This window comes from Haliotis cracherodii, unplaced genomic scaffold (genome assembly GCF_022045235.1).
Source record: "Haliotis cracherodii isolate W230 unplaced genomic scaffold, xgHalCrac1.p SCAF_1, whole genome shotgun sequence".
Classification (NCBI taxonomy): Eukaryota; Metazoa; Mollusca; class Gastropoda; order Lepetellida; family Haliotidae; genus Haliotis; species Haliotis cracherodii.
The window spans coordinates 80,422,128-80,439,570 of NW_027266264.1; the positions used below are offsets into that span (position 1 = coordinate 80,422,128).

The following is a 17,443-nucleotide window of genomic DNA, read 5'->3' on the forward strand; positions in this document are numbered from 1 at the left end:
GCTGTCGTGGACAAGGGACGCAACTCAGCACCGCGAATTGCGGTTTACGACTGGGCCACTCGTGCAGAAGATGGCGAACATTCTAGCTGACTGAAATAACAAAAGTACTGTCGGTAATGCTAGAAAAGTGCTTACTTACTTAAGTGGAACTATTACTATTGAAATATTTCAGTCACAAGGAGTCCTATCGACAAATTTACAGGCGAAATTCAAAGGAAAACAAAGTTCAGATTTTTCTAAGTAACATGCGCATGCGATTCCATTATAACAATGTAGCCTTCATAAAACATCTTATGCACAAAAAAGATTCAAGTGGAGAAAGTTCTAGATGTGCATCTTAGAAAAAGACCAACTTTCACTGCATGAAAAATAAACAAAAGAAGGCAGGGGTCGTCTCAAAAACCAAACCGGGATGTAAAAGGACATTGGACAGCTTTGTTTGTTTGTTGTTTACCGCCACACTCAGCAATATTCCAGCAATATAACGGTCTGTAAATAATCGAATCTGGACCAGACAATCCAGTGATTGACATCATGAGACAGCTTTGATAAAGGGTAGTTAGGCAGACAGTGGACAAGTTTTATGAGCAGAAGGTTCCCCCGACTTGTAGAACTACATTAATTATTGCTCTCCACAAGATGTGACATATTTCACATGGCGATGACAGAGCAGTTGTCAGGGGAAAATATTTCATATTTATTACACAAAAGTCATGTCTATCACAGTCAGGGCTTCCAGATCACACCTTGATGAAACCTAGGTGAATCAGACTTATTCAAATGACCACATGTGGCTACCGTCAGATGGACGAAAAGCCTCCATGGTAACATCAGGTAAAGGTAATTGTGTCATTGTTTGGCAGGCCAGGGGCTAAATAATGGATGTGAGCAAGCTTTCGAGGTGAAAACGAAAACTGGTGATTATCATAAGGAAACAATTGGTGATGTGTTCATATTCTGTCATCAGTATGACCAGTGAACGCTTGAAACAGTTAAAGATGCTACCAGACATTCCTTTGTCCAGCCACAATGTAAAAGAAAGTAAGATTATGATATAAATATACTTTATTTACATTTGTAAATTTCAGATAATTTCATTCAACATTGAATGCACATACATATCTCAAAACAGTATTGAATTGCATGGTTGTGTTAAATATTTAATAACTTGCACTCGTGAATAGATTTGTATCTACCTAAACCTATATTTAACTTCCTTTACCTGTTAATGTGAATATGTGAGTGAGCAAAAATATCCAATAAGTACGGTAGAGGAACTTGCTCTTATTTCTTAACAAATAATGTACTTGTGATCATTTGATCATCAGTGGGACAGAGAGTCACATGCTTCAGTCTAGCAAACATTTCACTTGATGTGTAATAAGAAACAAAGATGGAAGTAGTATACACAGAGTGCACAAACATCTTTACAAACAACGGAACATCAACAAACAAAGCAAGGACAGACGGGATCACTATGAATTCACTGGTGTATGTCCAGGCTGTAATCCTCCATTTCCCAAAAGTGTGAACACCACACTGCTTTTCTTGCAATTTAGTTTTAAAGTTCATATCATATCACTGTTAATGCTGTCTACTGATGAATAATTATTCAGTATATAATATTACTATTGACAAAGTCTGAAAATGCATATATATCGCCTTGCCTGGATACTTAAGAAGCAAGTTCACTGGAAACTGAGGTGACCTTTAGTTGTCCTTGTTCACAAGTCAATCAAGGAGATTCTTGAACTCCTAACTATCAATAATGAAATAAAACATTTTAATACTGATAAATTGATTTGCACAATGCTACACTGCCAACCATGTAAATACTCCACAAACTTGCTACATCATTCTACTTTTGATGCAGGTGGAAATAAAGAGTCACTGGATAACAATCTGCAGTATTACTGTACATGTTGTTCATTCAGTTATACGAACAGTAATCACCAAACAAAGATATTCACAAGTTCATAGATATTCAGCTGATGACTTGTCGGTATACATAACAGCAAAAAATCTAACTGGACGGAGTTGAAACTTAGAAATTATTATTCAATGATGAAATCTGCATTTATCTTCATCTGAAAATCCAATGTACATTGTAGTACAATTCACTAAAATAACACGTCAAAGGACACAAATTGACCTCACTTGAGACTTGACAGAAATGTGATTTAAAATATCACGTCCTCTTTGCCAAAAGTAAATAGCTTGAGCTATCTCCCTTCCAAAATGGATTAAGCCTGATTCTGCATTGACATGATATGGCGACGGAATGGATGCATGTTTTGAACATGGACACTCTTGAGCGCACTCTTGATTCTCTCCTGATACTCGCGCTCTGCCTGCATGCCTAGTCGATCTTCCTCCTCCTCGCTACGTATCCGAGCATCCCTCATGCGGTTGTTGTGGTCAATCTGGCCTTCCAGGTCATGCTGGTATTGCAGATTCTGCTGCCAGAGCTTCTCTGCCTTCTCCTGCTCCAGACGTTTGTTCTCCTCGATGATGCGGACCAGCTCCTCCTTTTCCCGCTGGGCCTCGAGCTGCCTCAGCTCATTCTGGGCCACTGTGGAGAGATAAACCATAGGCATATTAAAACAAGAAATACACACTCTGTGGTCCTGTTCCATATTAGCAGATTAAAGTAAGTTGATACTTATTAAAAACGATTCTTTGAAACAATAAGCATTACTTGTGTGAAAAATGCAGACACAGCAGTTAACCTCTATGTGAAGGCTGTTACTCACATCTCTCCCTGATCTGCAAAGCACGGCCATCAAGTACGTCCTGCAGCAGCTTCTTGCGAGCCAGCCTCTCCAGTTTCCACTGATTCAATCTCTTCTGCCACATTTTCTCCACCTCCTCGCTGATCAAACGCTCCAACTCAATCTCCTTGGCTTTCTCTTCAGCCATCAGTTGCGTCAGGTAGTCACGGTAACGACGGTCCTCCTCACGAAGTTCACGCTGGATAGGAAATTTGAAGTTTCATCAAACATTAATTTGCATCTCCATGCCCATATCTATAAGCAGCAATAAAGAATAAGACCACTACCATGAGGAGATAACTCGTACCAGGATCAGATGATTTGGTCAACAGATACATGATGCCATTAAATGTTGCATTAATATCAGGCTCCAGAATGTGAAACTTGTAGGTGTCTCTTCTCAGTTACACCACCATCAATGTAACTGGCACCCATTCTCCAGTATGCAACTTTAGCCATTAATTCGAAGACTGAGTCAAGTTGAATATTATCTTGTCTAGTAATAAAGGGCTTATATGTTAACACAAAAGTTTGAAATTATTGCCAAGGGACAAATAATTAGCAGATGAAACATATTTCGTACAGACTGATGCCCTCAACCAGTTAACAGCTCAATACAACAATACCACCAAATAGATCTGTCCATACCTTCCTCTGCATCTGTTCCATTGCCTCATTACGCGACTCCTCAAGGAGTTGCTCCAGCATCTTGAGGTCAAAGGCCAGCTGTTCCTGTTCCTCCCTGGCCTTCTTCTTCATCTTCATCTTGAGGGAGAGATCCAGCATGTCCCGAGTCTCCTTCTGCTTCCTGATCTTCTCCAACTGTGCCTGCTGCTCCTCCATCTTCCTCAGTGCAGCCTGTTCTCTCTGTGAGGAGGAACATCAGTGTTTCAACAACGATGGCAAGTGAGTAGCAAGATGGGATATCAATTTTTGTAAGGAGAGGTGAAATGGGGTTTAACGTAGTGTCCAAGATTATTGAACTTATATAGCAGCGTGCATGTGTGTGTGTGTGTGTGTGTGTATTTGGCTGCTTGTGCTACTCCGACTGATGCCAATTTATAGTGCTACCCCATGATAGATACCATGCTGCAGTTTAACATGAATACCCCACTCAGACACAGTATACTGACTCCAAGCCGACCAGTCCTTGTTTTAGCCCCCAATACCGAGCGCCAGACAGGGTAACAACAAATACCATTTTTAACATCTTTTGGTATGATGCATCTGGGGATCGAACACAGGCCTTCCACTCTCCAGGCGGAAGCTCTATCGCTAGACCATGTAGGCGGTCTTTGTAAGGACACAGGTACAGAGATTCAATGACATATCTCAACAGTCTTATGACTGTGAAAAATAAAGGTGGGAAACAAAACATTTTGAGATTTTTCAATTGTCTTAGCCCGGGCATGACTTAAGTGGTCCTGAGTTTTCTTCCTTATATCATGGGGCAAAACATGTACTTCGAACAAGAAGGCACCTAACATAACAAAGATGATCACTCATACATATTGTCATTGCTGAAACACATGGACAAATAACGGGGGTTATATTCTGTAAAGGTAAGGCCAGCGCTCGGTACAACTCACCAGCAGCTGTGCCTCTTCATCCTTGAGCAGACGTTCCTCGTCTTTCTGCTTCTCCAATGCTGCCATCTGTTTACGTAGAACCTCAAGAACTTCCCTGTTGCGCTCATGCTGCGCTTTGGCCTCACGTTCCTCACGTTCTGCTTTCTTCAGTCTGTCTTCCTCCCATAGCTGAGCATACATCTGGTCCTGAGCTGCCTTCTCAATCTCGAGCTCCTCTTTGTAGCGGAGTTGATCCAAACGCTCAGCACACACCTGGTCCTGTTGCCTCTTGGACAGAGTCGACCGGAGTTCCTCGCAATGGTTCCTGCACAGACAGCATCAGTAGTGTAGAAACTAGAATAGTAGATTCTCACACAAAGCCATCTGCTCAATGTTAGAAGTATCCTTTGGTCATGTGAACATTTCTACAGTATTATTCTTTTTATTACTTGGTTTCTGAATCCACCATTCCAGTTTTCACAAATGTGGCATAAAATTATGACATCTATATTTCCCTGCAGAGTTTGGTTACAAATATGCAAAATGAAAAGTGTGAAAATGTAGCCCTTCGACTTGTCATTAAAAATCACTATATCTTCTTTCATTAGAACCGCTGGTCTAGCTTGTCTACTTCACTGTACACTCGATCTCACCTGAACTGCTGGTCTAGCTTGTCTACTTCACTGTACACTCGATCTCACCTGAACTGCTGGTCTAGCTTGTCTACTTCACTGTACACTTGATCTCACCTGAACTGCTGGTGTAGCTTGTCTACTTCACTGTACACTCAATCTCACCTGAACTGCTGGTCTAGCTTGTCTACTTCACTGTACACTCGATCTCACCTGAACTGCTGGTCTAGCTTGTCTACTTCACTGTACACTCAATCTCACCTGAACTGCTGGTCTAGCTTGTCTACTTCACTGTACACTCGATCTCACCTGAACCGCTGGTCTAGCTTGTCTACTTCACTGTACACTCGATCTCACCTGAACTGCTGGTCTAGCTTGTCTACTTCACTGTACACTTGATCTCACCTGAACTGCTGGTGTAGCTTGTCTACTTCACTGTACACTCAATCTCACCTGAACTGCTGGTCTAGCTTGTCTACTTCACTGTACACTCGATCTCACCTGAACTGCTGGTCTAGCTTGTCTACTTCACTGTACACTCGATCTCACCTGAACTGCTGGTCTAGCTTGTCTACTTCACTGTACACTCGATCTCACCTGAACTGCTGGTCTAGCTTGTCTACTTCACTGTACACTCTATCTCACCTGAACTTCTGGTTGAGCTTGTCTACTTCACTGTACACTCGATCTCACCTGAACTGCTGGTCTAGCTTGTCTACTTCACTGTACGCTCAATCTCACCTGAACTGCTGGTCTAGCTTGTCTACTTCACTGTACATTCAGTCTCACCTGAACTGCTGGTCTAGCTTGTCTTGCACCAGTTGTAGTCGTTCTCCTTCACGCTTGTCCTTCAGAAACTTGGCCCGCTCTCTCATCTTGGCTTGTCTCTCAATAGTCGTCTCCTCTTTTGCTGTCATCTCCTCCAGGTAATGTTGTTCCTCATTCCTCAACATTGTTCGCAACCTACATACATTCACAACAGGTGATGAGAAACACATCACATGAAGGACAGAAAAAGTATGAACATAAAACGCGATAATTAGCACTTCCATCACAATAACTACATCACATACAGTATAAACTCACTGACAAAAGAAACGTGAATATCATACATGTTGGTTGATATATGAAGAATTACTCAAATACAAGAGATATTAGATTGGTTCGATGCACAAACAAACATACTGGTATGTTGTGTGAATCGACGTTCATGCACTCATCACATGTGACGTCACAGACCCATGAATCAAGATGCACCGTTTGTCTCACGCAGGATTAGGGTCTAAAGCTTGGAAATCATGTGCAACATATTGTGATAAGAATGAAGACACTCTGTTGTAACATTTGACTGATTGTTAGTTTTGTCATTAAGCATGTTAAGTGGTTCACATTGGAAACATCTATTCAGAATGTCCATACTTCTCAATGTGTTCCTATGGTTCTCGTTTCTTTTATCAGTGAGTATATATGTATTAATTAAACTTTATTGTACCATAGTTTACTGACCATCATGCAATCTACAAGTTTCATAAATTAATGGATTCAAATCATATGCAGAGAGAACGTACTATTCTGTTTCTGATAGAACTCTGGTATAAAATGCTGTCTGCACAAGGCAAATCAGCAAATGACTGCCCTTGGTGTACAATGACCTGTAATTTGCCAGATCACTGAGTCTGACCACCCGATCCTCCTCCTATGTTGGCTGTTACGCCATGCATGGGATAGTGGAGGCCTGTTCATCCCGTACCCAAAGAGTGACAATTAAATGAATTAATAAGCTATGTAACCAGCTTCATCATGCTCTCTATTTACATGCCTTTCATTGCCAATTGTAGAACAGTAAAGCCTCAACAGTAATTCCTACAGATAAACAAAAAAACCAGATAATTTATTATACCTCTCTCTCCTGTCTTCAACACTGAATTCATTTGCCTGCATTAATCCTTCAACCCTCCTTTTCACTGTATTTAGCTGTATTTTTCTATCAGTCCATCTTTCCCATTCATTCTTCAAATCACAGACTTCCATATAACTTGTCATTTCTTGATGCTCTCTCTGTTTTTCCTCCTGTTTCCTTCTTTCAAGAATCAGATACTCTGGAGGGCGAACATTTGGTGGTCTGGCTTTCTGTCAAACAAGGAAGAAAATTAACCTCAAATCAGTGCATCAGACTCATTTTGTAATAGTTTGGTTTTGCATCACAGCACATTGACCAAACAAATCTGTAAACAAGAATACAACGTGAAACGGTTGTGTTAAATAACGTCCAGGAGAGTCCAGGCCCCTTAAGAAGAATGATACTAAATTATAAAGTTTTATTTAAACTGTGTTCTTCTATTGATACTATTAAGGCAGCAATTAATGTTCATGACATGATTACTATAAAAATATAATTTTGCTCACTTCAATAAGATAACAGACCCATAAAATTGGTTAGCTCCCATTCATGTAAATATATTCGTTTCGACGAAAAGAGGATTAAAACTACAGAGAGGATCACTCTCTGCAAGCAGTAATTTCAAGGAAAACATAAGTGTTAAAATATAGGACTCCTGTCTGCTTTAAACACATGGACCATTGAGATGCAGAATGGAGAAATAAACGTTGATCATGAAGACTGATGCAGTACTGCAGATATTTGTTGGTTAAGATTCCATCATAATAAAACACTCAAATGGTTGTTGATTCATATTCCTTTTCCCATTTTGAGCTTTTGGGTATTTCTTTCTTTGTGGCACAATCGGTTTTTTTTTTTATCTTATCTGTGGTGATTGATATTTATCCACAAAAGAACATAAAAGCTTCGGCACTTTGTTAGTTTATGGATTGAAACTTACAATTGCTACTGATGCCGGTGTAGGCCCGGTAACTTCCCGGGTCCTCCGTGGTCTTGAGATCATCATTTTGATGTCACGTCCTTGTCAGGCAATGCCTAACTTTGGGTGTAATAATTCACCGCTCTCGCGATACAAGCATCGGCAACGGTCACACAGAAATTGATAAATGGTCCGATAAAGGTAAGGAATCTACGGCGACATCTAACAGCAACAGGTATACGGCAAATACAAGGTTGTAATTTCTAGCGTACTGTCACCAGACAATATAATCCTCGTTGTTTGGGGTTTGTGTACTAAGGAAATGACGTCACATTGCTAAGGAAGTGATACACGAGATTTAACGAGACAAAGACACACAGTTGCCTCCCTTGGAAGTATGGCGCAAAATATGAAAACTTAAAAGTTGATGATCGTCGGTTGGGTCTAAGAACACAGAGGACAATCCACGCAGTTACTTTGCACCAGTTGGCGAAAAGGCACTGCGCGTTCAAGCCTAGCAGGTAGAAGAACAAGACTGCTTTGTCATGTTTCTTTGCTCATTTCGCTAATTTCTTTCAAGCCAACCTACAGGCTACACTGCACAGGGTTTAGTCAGCAGGTAGAGCGTGTTGTTTACAATATTAATCATGTTGATGCTCTGCTCCATGACTGTGGAATATTAGTTACTATGTGATTTAATTAAAAGTCTCTTAATCAGCTGTTAATAAATCCAGATGATGTAAGTATATGTAATAAACATTTCGGGCCTAATAGTAAAACAATGTCTATAAGGTCTAGGTCGACTTTACTGGCTTTCATTTGTATCTAATCTCTGACATTGTTTTTTTAGTTCATCTTATAAGTCTATGATCTATTTTACAGATGGATTCAACCACGCTCATAGATTTGGCTCATTATTTTGACGCCAAGCTATCGAACCTACACACTGCATATGACCTGACTGAGGCCAAACATGACCCCTCCTGCCAGAAGTTGCTGGTGTCTATTGGGAAGGAGCTGGAAGGTTTGGAAGGTATCCTGACACAGATGAAAGGTGAACTGCAGAAGGGGAAGGAAGCCGTTTCAACAGCACAGGTTGTCACTATGATCAACAGCTTCAATACATTTCTTTTTCACCCATTAGTTTTGAGGCTAGGTCTGGGATGATTATAAATCTGGGTGGGTACTGAGTAGGATCTGGGTGCCCACTTAACTACCCGGACTCGTGGTTAGTCAGGTGATATATTGTTTATTGACTCAAAACATCTAGAACTCCGTGGTTACACTACAAGGTGCTAATGTTGGTATTTCTTTCTGACTTAGCACGCATTCCTTTTGACTTTTGTTTGAATAAAGATAAAGCTTCGGTCAACTTCAGCTGTTCAGTGTATACATGATTAGATTGTTTTATACTTGTATCTAAATACTTCTACCAGGGCTCCGTTCAAACAATTCTCAATCAGACATTTTGTCCACATTTCTTGAGACCTACAGCAGGTGCCCTGGCATCTTCCCGAGGCAAAGGAGTTAACTGACTATAAAAGTCCAGTTTCCACCCTTGCCGAACTAGACTGGTATTATTGAGTTACGTTTTGTCTGGACTAACAAGTCAATGCATAGTCCAATCAAAATCACGCACCAAAATCAAAATCCGGTCCGTAAACTGTCATGCAGATTTCGATCGATTGCAGGGTTTGCAAAGCATGTGCATCGCCAATTTGTTGTCAGTAGATATTTTCCAAATCCTTTCATGTTTTTAATCAAGGTGCTCACGTGATTTGATGCATTTCGCGATGTAAGACCCGTTTTATTACAATATAGATCTTGGTTATCGATCAGATCGTCCTGACTGGGCGCCACCATTTTGTGTGAAGCAAACACAAGTGATACGAGAGGTGAAATCTGATTGGTCCATAGGAGAGGCTTAGAAGGGACATAATTGGTAATAGCCACTGGTGGCGCAACAATCGAGCCCAGTAATTCCAGCCTAGTTCGGCAAGGGTGGACACTGGACTTTAAAAGTCAGTTAACTCCCTTGCCTCGGGAAGATGGTTCCCCCGGTAGTTAAGTTGGACTTGTCCCAGCCCTATTTAGCCCCATTGTAATCTAACTTAAGCATTTATAGGATTGCAGACGGAAGTGGGGCATTTGGTACATCAGAGAAACGTGCACTAAAGTAATTTATTTGTTTCTTTATTTGGCACTTGCCGGTCTATATGACAGTTTAAGAGGCTCTGTGGTGCACAGGGTCAGTGTTAATACTGTCATGCACTGCAATCGATGAGAGGACCAATAATAGCAAATTCGTAGTTGCATTGAATGTAATGTTAAAATCATGTTGATATACCTAAGTTAAAAAAATAAGGACTTTTTACAAAATACCATTTTCCACGAATTTGCCTACAAAGCCACTTGTATTGTATCCTAAATAGATACCAAGATTAACCATGTTAACAGTTGCATTACTGTGTTACTAACAAGAGATGTAGAGACACTTTAAAGATTTCATAGCTGTGTTTTCAACCTGTGGTGGTACTATTTCATAATTTGTGAATGTGTTCATTTCAGGAATTAAAAGTAACATACCAAAATGTGATAGAGGATTTGAAGTACACCATAGAGCACCTGCCAGCTCGACTCCCAAACAAACCAGTACCAGGCCAACACATGTGAGAATTAGGAGTTTTGATGATGCTTTGGGATACATGATAAATGATGGTGTTTTGACATTTTCATAACCTAACACTTGAACGTGTCACATCAAACATGTTAAATGAGAAATACAACCCAACCTTTATTTCTGCTTGATATTTTTTGGGGAAGTGTTCCAGTGTACCTCTCTTTTTACAGTTAGCCTTGAGAGAAATTTGGCAACAATCTGCTTTATGTTTGGAAAAGTATTTACATATTTATTCTTGTGGAAGTTTGTAATTCTGGGGTTACATCTATCTTTAATTCTGTAAAAGAAATAATGAAATTAGAACTTAGTTGTTTTCTCTGAATATTTTTATCTGCCATTCACTTTACAAAGTCTGTTGTTCATTTGAAATTTGCGTTTGTGTTCTTCAGTAATATGCATTCTAAACCTAACAAGATGGGGAATGGATCAACATCTGCTGTCAAACACAAGCTGGTTGAGGTGGAGAGGCCAGTGAAGGAGGTTGTCTATTGCCCGCCTATAGAATACCTCACTGTGGATGAATTTGACACTGTGCCCAAGTACGTGTGAACTGTGAATACCCTGATAAAAATAGGCTCTATGCTCTGCTGCTCTTATGTCATTGTGCTGGTAGCATGTGTAGTTTATCAGCTGTAGATGTTCCTCTTCCCGAGGCAAGGGAGTTAACTGACTATAAAAGTCCAAATAAGGTTGGAGTTATGAAGTTATATTTTGGCTGGACTAACAAGTCTATGCATAGTCCAACCAAAATTGCGTAACGAAATCGACATCTGGTTTGTAAACTGCAGTGCAGTTTTCGGTCAATTGCAGGATTTGCAAAGCATGTGTACCGTCGACTTAGCGTTGACAGATATTTTCCAAATCTTTTCAATGTTTTGATCAAGGTGCTCATGTGATTTGATGCACTTCGCGAAGTAAGACTCGTTTTATTACAATATATATCTTGATTATCGATCAGATCGTCTTCACTGGGCACCGTTATTTTGTTTGAAGCATGACATGAGAGGTGGAATCTGATTGGTCAATAGGAGTGAGATAGAAGGTGCTTGACTCATAATAGCCATTGGTTGCGCTATGATCGAGCCCCGAAAATACTGAAATGACTAACAAGAAGTCGACATCAGTCAATTAGAAAGCAGCTTTCTCGAGCTCTACAGCACTCGTTTCAACCTGGCGACTTCCATTTCAGACTTCAGATTGTATAGCAGCGCTTCCTACATACTGTTAAATGCCTCCTCTGTTCAAATGTCCCACTGAAGAGAGAGACAGACGATAATTTTGACGGAATCATTCGTTGGAATACCCTGTGTTCATGTTTTCGAGGTTGCATGATTAGAAAAAACATTCTGACTGTCACTTTCATGATCTGGTAAGTGACGCTTTGATTGGTCAGATGAAAGGTAATGGGATGTCCTAAGATCTTTGTTTAGCGATAGCGGTAACTAAGATCTGACTTTAATGAGATTGTCCAAATGTTATATGTGTTGTCAAGATATCCATTTCCCATGTGGGAATATTGGAATATTAGAACTATTCCTGAACACCCCATGCTGTCTAAAGAGGCGACCAGATGACTTGGTTGATTGCGTGCGTGTCACCATCTCTAGATCATTGCTCTTGAAGCATGGTGTCTTCCCACATGACATCCTTACCTTGTCGACCCATGAAGATCTGGGGTAGAATAGATCTTCAACAACCATTGCTTGGTGTAAAAGGCGACTATGCTTGTCGTAAGAGGCGACTAGTCGTTGATGCATGTTATTGTATCCCAATTAAAGGGATCGATGCTCATGATGTCAACCACTGGATTGTCTGGTCCAGACACAATTATTTACAGACCGCCGTCATATAGCTGGAATATTGCTGAGTGAGGCTTTAAACAACAAACAAACCTCACCTTGTCCGATTGCTGTCGGGGTTACCTCTTGCATCATGTGGACAAGGCGTCGGATCTCTCATCAGAAGCTCTGTAGTTTGAATCCAATCACAGGACTTGTATGGCAGTTACACTCACAATATCATTCATTGGACTATCTAGTCCAGACTGCCATGATGTACAGCCCACCGTCATAAAGCTGGAATATTGCTGAATGCGGCTGTTAAAAAACAACCAAAATACCAACATGACCAAACAAATCAGGATTCATTGCAAGAAATTGCGAGATCGGAATTCAAACATTTCCCAATGGAACTTCAAGGGATGTTTGTGTGATTTACTCACTATTATCATATATGTATGTATATATGACTTGCCCACTATTGTGTGTGTGTGTGTGCGTGCGTGGGTGTGTGAGTGTGTGCATCTGTGTGTGTGCGTGCGTGTCAGTGTTGAACAGGAGTAAAGTAAAATTACTGATGCCATGAATAAATAGGTGAGTATGGTTTTACGCCACTTTTAGCGATATTCCAGCAATGCCACGGTGGGGGACACCACAAATGGGCTTCATTCATTGTACACTTGTCGGGAATTGAACCTGGGACTTCGAGTGACAAGTGAACGGTTTAACCACCAGGCTACCCATCCCCCCATAAATAAATGTCCTCCTTTGTAAACATTTTCCTATAATGACTGTTATGGATACAAGTTGCTGCTTGGTTCAGTCTTGTAGCATTTGCTGCTTGTTTCAGGTACATGAAGGGCCGGCTCACGTACAACCAACTGAATGGTGTCATTGATGACTTGAACAAAACCTTCCTGGCCAAATACAAGATTCTCAAGATGAAGAGATCCAAGCTGTCGGATGTCAACAGAAAAAGATACGAGTCTTTCAAGTTGCAGGAATCCAAAGATAGTAAAGGTATTGTTTCTTTGCGGTCCCATGGTGTACTTTTTATTTCAAGGAATGATTTCCTATGATTGATATGATCATGTTATTTCACAAAACAACTGTGCATTGTGTCCTAGTGTGCAAGTCAGGTCTGATGAATGACTTGTTTGTCAGTTCTGTCATCATGATCATTGGCGCCGCCTCTGTGGTCTAGTTGTAGACCATCCACCCGGAAAGCAGAAGGTTCGATCCCCGGCCGCTTTATACCAAAAGATGTTAAAAGATGGTACTTGTTATTTACCCTGCCTTGCGCTCGTCATAAAGGGACTAAAACAAGGACTGTCGGCTCGGAGTCGGTATACTGTGTCTGAGTGGGGTATTTATGTTAAACTATGGCATGCTATCTCAGTGGGCTAGCACTATAAATCGGCATCAGTCCAGACTAGTACAAGCAGCCACACACACATGTGCATGCAGGTCTCTATATGAGTGCAATAAATGCAATTTGAAATGATCAGTTTATGATGGTGCTCAGAGTATTGAGTCATGCTGCTGCTTTGTCTGTGATAACCTGACATATCATTGCAGATACATATTTCGTTGTGGAGGGAGACATGAAGGAGTTTGCCAAAATGAAGATGGATGCGACGTCCCGAGCCATGTTGACAGTGTTACGCCACTGTGGACGAATGAGGGAAATACGAGGTGGGGGAATCACCCGCTTCGCCATGGTGGAGATGTATTAGTCGACTTGTAGACAGGACATGCTTCATCTAACTTGTGATAATTTACAGCTAACCACCTATTTATTTGTATCACTGCTGTCTTTGAACAATCAGAGACTCAATGAATATTCAAAATTAGAAGTGTGTTATTGGATGTTGAGGCATTGAAATGTGATGCTGACAGGGACTTGTCATTGATGCTGGGATACGGTTAAGTGTCCATGAATTCTTTCCTCCCTGAAGGCCTTCAAAGCCATGTCAGGGCCAGTAGGGTAGCCTTGTGGTTAATGTCTTCATCCGTCTCGCCAAAGGCCAGGGTTCGATATCCAAAATTGGTAAATTGTGTGACGTCCATTCTCTGGTGTTGTTCCCCACTGCTGTAATATTGCTAAAAGCAGTGTAAATCTAATCTCACACACTCACTCACTCCAACCCATGTGAGCAGCCTGATATTAATATCTACATGCACAAAGTGCATGTCCAAACATTTCAAATTTTATAACTGTCCCTTACTTTTCCACACAACATCTATCTGTGAACACACTAGATACTTCTAAGCTATAGTTATCATACTACATCACTAATCCCTGCGTTATGTGTCATTCTTATGCTTTGTTTGGCTTGACCTCAGCAAACTGTTTGTTTCATTATGTAAAATCATGACATGGTCATAAGGGATCTGACAAAGTACAGACAATTTATGGATAACAACTTCTTTATTTACTGTAAATAAAGAAGTTGTTACCCATAAATTGTCTCTACTTTGTCATCCGTCATCTTCTAAGTAATGCAGGGATCTGGTATCTTATTTGTCTGGTTTTATGCATCGATGTCTGATACATTTATCGGAGCTAGTTTTGTGTGGTGCAACTAGTTCTCATGTCAACATGCGCCTGGTACAAGTTAATCAGATGCCTTCAATCAAGCCCTGGTGCAATCTTTGTTGTAAATATGGCCTGTGCTTGCAGTGTGACAAATGTCCAACACATGATGTTTGTACAGTTGAGGTCCAGGTGACCTGTAGGTCAAAAGCATTGCAGTTGGCTGGGCAGAGTTGTGTCCCTTAGATGTAGAAGAATCCGATGGTCATTAGTTGAATCCAAGATTTGCCTTGATTGTAATTCAAGGTGGTCGGCACCATATCTGAGGGGTTCACCAAAATGGTAAAGATCTAGGACCTAAATCACACTGGGACTCTCTCTGGGTTGTCTTATGTATGAAAATTACTTTACCAAGAAATATAATAAGATCGTTTTAGTGTTTTAGCCACTTTTAATTTGTGATTTTTGTAATAAAAAACATTTTACCAAGCTTGCACTGTTATATTTTTCTGTATTTTGGGGTAGCCTATTGGGTCAAGCATTCACTCGTCATACCAAAGACCCGGGTTTGAATCCCCCACATGGGTACAATGTGTGAAGCCCTTGTGACACGTTCAGTTACGAAGCGTGCTTAAAATGACCAGATATACCGCACCCACCACAGCGTGCGTGAATAGCAGCTGTCTATCGATATATTTGTCACCCCGAATGGGCGGGTCAGCCACTGACCCCTGGATGACGCACACCGCAGCTTGATATATAGTCATACTCATCTTATAATATAGCCCACCCTTAAACTTGCACACATGTGTTGAGGTATATATTTACTTACGGAAAAATGTTACTGTGCTTCATATAAAGTGGTGTAAATGTTATGATATAGAAATTAGGTTGATACAGGGGCGGCACATTAAAGACACCAGATGATTGAACAGCCTGGGATGTTGTTCCAAATGACCGCCAAAGGTTGGCCCAACTGAGCTGGTTCTGGTCCTGTCGTTGACGTCCATCCATCTCATGCCAGACATGTTCTGTTGGGGAGAGGTCGAGAGAAATAGCCGGCCATGACAGTAAAGCAATGCTATGCTGCCTCAAAAAGTATGTTCCAACATATGTAACACGTGGGTGGGCATTATCCTGCGTCCCTGCATTTGAACAAAGGGTGGAACCTGCACGAACTCGAACCATGTCGTTCCGGTAGCATACCCGTTCTTGCATGAGCTGATATTCCACCCCATACCATTGACGTTGAGTATAAACACAAGCCTTCTCCGAGACGTCTGTCGACCCTTGTACGACCATCAGAGCTATCAAGATGAAACCTGGACTCATCTGTGAACAGTATACTGTCCCAGTCTTGTCTTCTGAACCTCAGATTCTGTCTACACCAAGCTAGGCGTGCCTGACCGTGACGTAGAAGCAAAATCGGGCGTATCGCTGGACTTCGGAGCCTGATGTTGCGCTCCCTCGTCCGTTTGTGTACGGTTCCGCCACTAATTTTCAACCACAGGAATTGTCCTAGATGGTTTTTTTTGCTGATATACACACTCCGATGACTGCGTCTTTCTGTTTCCTTTTTGCCTTGAGCACAGTCTTTCTGCGCTTTACTTGCAAGATTAGCTACCACAATGTCAACATATTCTCCCCTTCCTGCGGGCTGCGTTTCACGGGGAGTGATGCCGTCATTATCTTTTACGAACAACGCTAATCCGTACTTCTTGGAATGTTCCCCTTCTCTCGGAGCTGGTTCATCATCCCCTTTCCTGACAGACGGGACGTCGGCTACACAGGACAGATTGCCCTCTAGAACGTATCATATGGCTGGTATATCGGCGATGTACCGCTGACTATTAACTAGCTCACTCACTCTTGTTCACAACTTGTTCAACTGACAGGTTGAGAGAGAGTGTCTTGGTCTGCCTGCATCCACCCTGGGTCCACACTGGCGGGGAACCTAAAACACGGCGGATTCCGGGGAATAATCACCAGACGCTGATCTCAGTCAGTATGTGGGCCGCTTTTAGCAATATTCCAGCAATATCACGCCGGGGGACACCGGAAATGGGCCTCACATTGTACCCACAAGGGGAATCGAACCCGGGTCTTTGGCGTGACGAGCGAACGCTTTAACCACTAGGCTACCAACCGTCCCTGATCTGATGACGCAAAAACTCTTATGACTTCACAGAAACAGGCGGTAGTGCGTTTAGATGAAATAGGCAATTTCCTCTAAACACTCTAATAATTTAGGAATAATTGGGTATAATAAAAAGTAGGTTTCTGTGACAATAGGAAAGCCATCTTTTCCAGGGATAGGGATTGTTCATGGCCGACACTAAGTTAACTGAGATTTGTATCTATTATCCAGAGCGTAGAGGGAACGTCTTCCTAGCCATGATAATCACGGTGAAACCTTGCACATCAAATCAGGGAAATCCTGTCTTATTATCCCGACGAGACCCCAGACAGAAGAAAGAACATTATTTACTTGGGCATGGTTTTATTGCATTACAACAAAGTATACAAAACTCGGTCGTGGTTACAGGAATAAAACATTGGATTTCTATACATGTCATATATTAACTTCAGCAACACAAGACAAGACTAATCGTATGTGTAACTAACCCACGGTCACGGTATGTCTAATGTTGATATATCT

General features: G+C 41.3%; 2 protein-coding genes across 3 annotated transcripts in view; one reads left to right on the forward strand and one right to left on the reverse strand.

Moving 5' to 3' along the window:
- The window catches only part of LOC139443181 (SKA complex subunit 1-like), a 31,880-nt gene extending 16,619 nt beyond the window's left edge, over window positions 1–15,261 (forward strand). Inside the window, exons 1-6 of one of the 2 annotated variants that reach the window (XM_071224180.1) lie at window positions 8,190–8,311; window positions 8,673–8,885; window positions 10,359–10,459; window positions 10,860–11,009; window positions 13,099–13,268; window positions 13,827–15,261. In XM_071224180.1, coding sequence (XP_071080281.1) covers window positions 8,673–8,885; window positions 10,359–10,459; window positions 10,860–11,009; window positions 13,099–13,268; window positions 13,827–13,984 — 792 coding nt within the window. In that variant the 5' untranslated portion in view covers window positions 8,190–8,311 and the 3' untranslated portion in view covers window positions 13,985–15,261. Of the gene's footprint in view, window positions 1–8,189; window positions 8,312–8,672; window positions 8,886–10,358; window positions 10,460–10,859; window positions 11,010–13,098; window positions 13,269–13,826 lie in introns of those variants that run through there. The other variant, XM_071224251.1, reaches the window with a different exon arrangement.
- Window positions 1,118–8,094, reverse strand: LOC139442633 (cilia- and flagella-associated protein 53-like). Its single transcript, XM_071223526.1, has 7 exons — window positions 7,812–8,094; window positions 6,872–7,101; window positions 5,761–5,934; window positions 4,361–4,664; window positions 3,420–3,638; window positions 2,754–2,970; window positions 1,118–2,572 (listed from the first exon to the last, which is right to left on the reverse strand). The coding sequence occupies exons 1-7, from the start codon at window positions 7,875–7,877 to the stop codon at window positions 2,244–2,246; spliced, it is 1,539 nt and encodes a 512-aa protein (XP_071079627.1). The 5' UTR covers window positions 7,878–8,094; the 3' UTR covers window positions 1,118–2,243.
- Window positions 15,262–17,443: the final 2,182 nt, after the last annotated feature.

Bases quoted from the DNA above. Each gene is read 5' to 3' on its own strand.
- LOC139442633 (XM_071223526.1), bottom strand. From the start codon at position 7,877: ATGATGATCTCAAGACCACGGAGGACCCGGGAAGTTACCGGGCCTACA. The intron at 3,639-4,360 runs GTGAGTTGTACC...TCCTCCTCACAG, and splicing joins ATGAAGAGGCACAGCTGCTG to AGAGAACAGGCTGCACTGAG. The intron at 2,573-2,753 runs GTGAGTAACAGC...ATCTCTCCACAG, and splicing joins TTTGCAGATCAGGGAGAGAT to TGGCCCAGAATGAGCTGAGG.